The following is a 6648-nucleotide window of genomic DNA, read 5'->3' as shown; positions in this document are numbered from 1 at the left end:
GTAAAATCAGGGGACAGTGTTTCTCAGATTAGTAGAGCTACCTCGTCTCGTTCCAGAAAGTCACATGCAAGTTCTATTCAATCCCATCTTAGTTCATTAGTAATGGCAAGAGCCATGTAAGATCAAAAGAGTGCCGAGCTCTTAGCCAGAGCAACCAACCTTAAACGGAAACAGGCGATTGAACAAGAGATGCTGCAGTTGAAGAACAGAGAAGAACAGTTGCAACTTGAAGCTGAAATGGCAGTGAGCAAAGCAAGACGGCAAGTTCTACTTGAGATGGAGGCTGCTGAATAGAGAGAAGCACCCAGCATTCACAGCAACACTAATTCTCAGATGCATGCTTATTCAACAAGTAATGACAATTTATATAGGTATAGTAAACAGAATTTTATTGGGGGTCCTTGTGTAGGTTTAGATTTAGGTAGGGATTCAGCTGTAAAGCCTAGTCATGTTGAATCAGAATTGCGTCCAGACATGGGGGTTGACCTTGTGTGTGATGGTAGTGGCATGGGCGTTCCCTGCGTGCGCGATGCACTGTCGCAGTGGTCCCTTGGTGATGCTCATCATGGTTCCTCTGTGGTGAGTGGTGGGTCATCTGAGGAGGGCTTGCTGGCAGTGGTCAGGGAGTTAAAGAAGCCTCAGTCTGATGTAAAGAATTTTGGTGGAAATTGCATGGAATATAAAAGATTTGTCCGTCAATTCAATGCCCGAATATTGTCAGTTACAGACGATATGGAGGAAAAGATGAATTATGAACACAGTAGGCGAGGCTAACAAAATAGTGATTGGTTACAGCTACCTGGATGCTGATATAGGCTATCCTGCTGACATGAAGGAACTTGAGGAGAGGTAAGGTAATGTAGACATGATCGCCAACGCATATCTGAGGAAAGCCAAAGAATGGCCAGTCATCAAAGTCGATAAGGCAAAATCACTGGATGAATTCGCCATATTCCTATGTGAGTGCAAGCATGCCACACAGAACATTGATGCCTTAAAAACAATGAAAGCCCTGGTACAGAAGCTGCCATATTATATGCATGACAAGTGGAGAAGTAAAGTCCATGTTGCTAAACAGAAAGGGAAGTCTGTCACATTTAAGCTATTAGTGGAATTCGTGAAAGCAGAGTCTAAAAAGGTGAATGACCCCATGTTTGGAAAACAAGCTATGCATATAGAAAATACAACTGCTGCTGGCAACAAATCACGTGCCTACTCCAATAAAGCAAAGGGAAGTTATGCTACTGATGTTGCTTCTGTCAAAACAGAGGACAAAGGAGCTCCCAATCAGCCAGATCAATGTAGTTCAGTAGGAGACCAACCTCAAAGTGAAACCAAGGCTCAAAGCCAACCAGCAAGGCTATCGTTTGAAAGACCCTGTGCTTTCTGCAAAGATGTTCAGCATGCCATGGAGAAATGTGAGAAATTATGTAAGGAACCTCGAGAAGTCAGGTTGAATTTCTTAAGGTCAAAGGGCATCTGTTTCGGCTGTCTAAGACCAGGACATTTCAGTAAAAATTGCAGAAATAGAGCACTTTGTACCCAGTGTCAAGCTCGTCACCCAACCGTCCTTCATGATCCCAACTACAAAAAGAATAATAGGCAAACACAAGAGATATCCTCACATAAGACAGAGAATTACAGGGCGATGACTGCATGTGTGAATGTTGATAAAGAATCCGGTGACCCTATGGGGGCTGGTAATTACAAAAGTACAATGGTCATTATCCCTGTACTTGTCAAAACCAATGGTGGTACTATAGCTTTAGAAACATATGCCTTTCTGGACCCAGGGAGCAGCGTACCTTTTTGTCTCGAAAGTCTGATGAGGAAACTGGGTGCAGGAGGCAATAGAGCCAAAATCACTATAGATACGATGGGTATACCCCACACAATGAACACTTTCATCATTAAAGGTTTGGAGGTCAGCGACCTGAACTGCACCAATACAGTTAAGATTCCATTAGCGTACACTAAAGACAGAATGCCAGTTTCCCTTGATTATATGGCTACAAAGGATGATATCTCAAGATGGCCACATGTGTGCAATATAGATCTACCAAAGATAAACACAGATATTGGACTACTTATAGGAAATGATGTACCAGATGCTTACACACCAGTAGAGATACTTACAGGCCCATTTGGCAGTTCAAAGAATGTTCTCAAGAAGACAAAGCATTTGCAGTGAATAGTTTGTGAAATTTGTGGATGGTCATTATGAAATCGGTTTACCTTTTCGCAGAGCTGATGTACAGCTGCCAGATAATAAAGCATATGCTAGACAAAGACCAAAGGGCATTGAAAAGAGATTGATGATAGATGCTAAAGTCCATTCCCATTATAAGGTGTTTATGGAAGATATTATCCAAAAGAAATATGCTGTTCGTGTCCCATCTGAAATGCTTGATCGAAATGACGGGAAAGTATGGTTCATACCCCATCACAGAGTCTATCATCCCAATAAACCAGACAAGATTTGTGTGGTTTTCGACTGTTCGGCAAAATGGCTTGGTTTGTCTTTGAACGACTTGTTGCTTCAAGGGCCTGACCTGACAAATAGTCTCTTGGGCGTACTCAACGAGATTCAGACAAGAACCTGTGGCTGTGATAGCCGATATAGAGGCGATGTTTCACCAAGTGAAAGTTCCAGAAGACGATATGGACTGTCTTAGATTCTATTGGTGGCCGGATGATGATTTAAGTCGAAACCCAGAGGTGTATAGGATGGCAGTTCATTTGTTTGGTGCCAAATCATCACCTAGCTGCTCAAACACAGCTTTACGCCGAACTGCTATAGATAATAATGAAATGTTCAAATCTGATGTTGTCAACACAGTTCTCAAGAATTTCTATGTAGATGACTGTCTCAAATCATATGAGACTGAAGCAGATGCGATATCCATGGTCCAGGATCTGATTGAAATATGTCGTCGAGGAGGTTTCAACTTGACCAAATGGGTTAGTAATAGTCATGCTGTTTTGGAATCTGTACCTAATGAAGCCAGGGCAAAGAATGTGAAACAGTTGGACCTGAGTCGTGACCATCTTTCAACGCAGCATTGGAAGGATGAACCAGATGCTCTTGGATTCCAGATTAATATTCAAGACAAACCCCGACTAGAAGAGGCATCTTGTCAGTGGTCAGTTCTGTTTTCGATCCAATTGGGTTGGCAGCTCCCTTTATTCTGCCTGGCAAGATTCTTTTGCAAGAGTTGTGCCACCAGGGCATCGGCTGGGATGATGAAATCAACAAGAAGGACCTACAGAAATGGCATGGATGGGAAGTAGACCTTCCACAGTTGAAGAAGATATCTGTACCAAGGTGTTTTAAGCCAGTCGACTTTGGAAAGGTGGTTTCGTGTCAAGTGCACAATTCCTCCGACGCCAGTGAGAGAGGCTATGGTATGGTGTCATATCTCCGCTTGGTAAATCGATAAGGGTTAATTCATTGCGTCTTTCTGGTTGGGAGGAGCAGAGTTGCACCACTAAAAAGATAAGCATTCCCAGGATGGAGTTGACTGCTGCTACACTCTCGGTACGCATGGATAAATTAATTAAGCAAGAGAAGAGTACACTATTGATGAAACCTTTTTCTGGAATGGCAGCATGGCAGTCATCCGATATTGTGCAAACAAGACCACATGGTTTCATACATTTGTTGCGAATCGCCTGAACGTAATTCAAGAAGGTACGGATGTATCTCAGTGGAGATATGTAAATACAAAAGACAACCCCACGGATTATGCATCTAGAGGTTTGAGGGTGGATGATACCATACACAGAGAGCGGTGGCTCAATGGCCCAGGGTTCCTATGGAATCCTCAATCACAATGGCCAAGATGTGATGTGTCTATGGTCATTCGTGAAAAGAGAAGTTAACACAGTGATAGTCAGCAGAACAGATAGTGGAGTGGACAGAATCTTGTCTCATTTTTCAAGCTGGATGAAGCTTAAGGTAGCGGTGGCTTGGATCCTAACAGCCAAGAATAATCTCCAGCATTGGGTGAAGAAGCGCAAAGAATTGAGACAAGATGTGAATAAGACGGTAATGGATTGCAATGAAATAGAGGAGATTGTCGAGGAAAGAATGAAAGCTTTGAAAGCAGCTGTGTTGACTCATTCCAAGAAGGTTCTTAAACATATGCATCTCACTGTAGGTGCCTTACACAAAGCAGAATGTACCATATTGGGTTATGTTCAGGGTAAATGTTTTTCTGAGGAGATCAAGGATTTGACGTCAGGTCAACAAGCAGTTAAGCATGCAAGTCGCTTGTACAGACTGGACCCACTGTTTCAAGATGGTCTCATCCGTGTCGGTGGGTGCTTAGGTCGTGCAAGATTACCAGATGATACAAAACATCCAGTGGTCCTACCAAAGGATTCTCCGGTATCAAACCTTATTTTGCAAGATATCCATAGATCGTTGGGGCATTTAGGTAGAAGGTCCATGCTGAACAAACTCAGACAAAAATACTGGACCTTGTGTGCTAACACAGCATTGAGAAAGCTTGTATCCAGGTGTGTGACTTGTCGACGTTACCGAGCTGAGACTGGTCAACAAAAGATGAACGAATAATGCCAGACAATCCACCTTTCACACACACAGGTGTTGACTATTTTGGACCATTGGAAATTAAACATAGCCACTCCATACTAAAGAGGTATGGCGTAATATTTACTTGTATGACAAGTAGAGCAGTTCATCTAGAAGTTGCACATTCCTTAGATACTGACTCCTGCATCAATGCATTCAGGAGATTTAAAGCCAGGCGAGGCAATGTTAGAATGATGAGATTGAATAATGGAACCAATCTTATGGGTGTGAAGCATGAGCTGCAAAATCAAATTGATGAATGGAATCACACAAAGATTGGGAAAGTTCTCCACCAAGATCACATAGAGTGGAAGTTCAATCCACCTGCAGGATCCCATTTTGGTGGTATTTGGGCGAGAGAAATACAAACTGTTAGAAAGATTCTGTTTTCTCTCTTTAAAGAACATGCACTTCATCTAAATGATGAAACATTAGCCACTCTTATGTGTGAAGCTGAATCAATCCTTAATGGGCGTCCCATTTCTCTGGTGTCAGAGGATCCAAATGATTTAAGGGCTATAACGCCAAATCATCTTCTGTTGCTCCAGTCAAATAGTACCTGGAGTCTTTGAGGAACACGACAACTATTCACGTCGCAGATGGCGCCAAGTGCAATATCTCGCCAACATATTCTGGAAGCGGTGGCTCAGAGAATATTTGCCTTTGCTCCAGGAAAGGCAGAAATGGCTGAAGCCCCGAAGAAATCTTGCAGTTGGGGATGTTGTTTTGATTGTTGACACTTCAGTTCCCAGGAATGCGTGGCCATTGGGCAGGATCATTAAAGTCATGCGTGACAGGAAGGGTTTGGTTCGAATGGGCAGAGTACAGACTAAAACCAATGTGTTGCTGCGACCAGTTGACAAATTGTGTACCCTGCTGGAAGTAGATACAGACTGTGGCTCGTTTGATTCCGTGCCATCTCCAAGCAATGCCTGAGTTGGGTTTTTCTCTACTCGTTACTTAGTTTTCATGATTTTCACTTCGGCGACCATAGCGTGTGCATGTCTGCGTGGTTCGCGTGCGTGGGGTGCATACATGCCATTACCTGATACGGGCATTCGCGCCTTATGACTGGACTCAGTGCTGAGCTGTATAGGGATTAGATTTGGCCTTTTTAGGTAGATTGATATGTAATTGTTCAGACACAGTCTTTACAATTAGGGGGCTGGTATGTAGCGGCCTAAATCCAGAGTCATTACCTTTTTGTATTTTATTATTAATGTTTTCTGTATACCTTTATTGTCACTTCATTTAAGACAACTTTCACTTATATTGTAAAAGCATGATATCTGATTTAGTTGGGCATTTGACAATCTAGCGCCATCTATTGACGAGTTCTGACTATGTCATTATTGGAGTTGAGAAACCGGAAATAACAAACAGACGGAAAGTTCTGGAGTCGGCATGGTTGCAGTGACATGCCAGTGTTTTGAAGCCAGAAACTTAGATATATCACCGTTATTTACTTCATCGTAGTGGTCAATGCGTTGGGTTGATCTATAAATTTCGTCAATCGTTCTATCTGAATTCATCACCTTGTGATTGATGTGTTTTACTGTGGCTCGAGTGAGATGTTATGGTACAACATATACTACTTAGTTGTAATACGATAAATAAAGTTCAAGGCATTTATATACTGAAATATATGTCTCCCAAGTTTTATGAAAAACGCATTGGCGAAGATGAAATCCAGCTGTCGGCAGTGTTTATAAACATTTCTATGAGTCATTGATAATACAGGACTCAACATAGATTTTGAGAAACTTGTTTATAGCCACTACATATTTGAAAAGGGTACAAATTGAGAAAGTAGCTGCCTTAGATGATGTACTAAAATGTCACTCTGTAGATTTTAATGGTGAAACAGGTTGCATTGAGGGTTTTAAGGCTGATCTTAAATTGAATGAGGAAGCCAAACCTGTGTTTGTTAAGGCACATTCTGTACCATATGCTGTGAAACCAATGGTTGATTAGGAATTGGATCAACTAGTTAATGCAGGTATTCTTAAAACGGTACCATTCTTAAAATCAGATAATTCTAAAGGATTGTG

The 6648-nt window shown here is 42.0% G+C and overlaps 1 protein-coding gene across 1 annotated transcript; it reads left to right on the top strand.

Moving 5' to 3' along the window:
- Window positions 1-4578: 4578 nt before the first annotated feature.
- LOC146750453 (uncharacterized) lies at window positions 4579-5169 on the top strand. Its single transcript, XM_085496901.1, has one exon. The coding sequence runs from the start codon at window positions 4579-4581 to the stop codon at window positions 5167-5169; it is 591 nt and encodes a 196-aa protein (XP_085353027.1).
- The last annotated feature ends 1479 nt before the right edge of the window (window positions 5170-6648 follow it).

This window comes from Saccoglossus kowalevskii, chromosome 1, assembly GCF_978046115.1.
Source record: "Saccoglossus kowalevskii chromosome 1, keSacKowa6.1, whole genome shotgun sequence".
Taxonomy (NCBI): domain Eukaryota; kingdom Metazoa; phylum Hemichordata; class Enteropneusta; family Harrimaniidae; genus Saccoglossus; species Saccoglossus kowalevskii.
The sequence above is the reverse complement of the archived record's forward strand: the minus strand, read 5'-3'. Positions and strand labels throughout refer to the sequence as shown.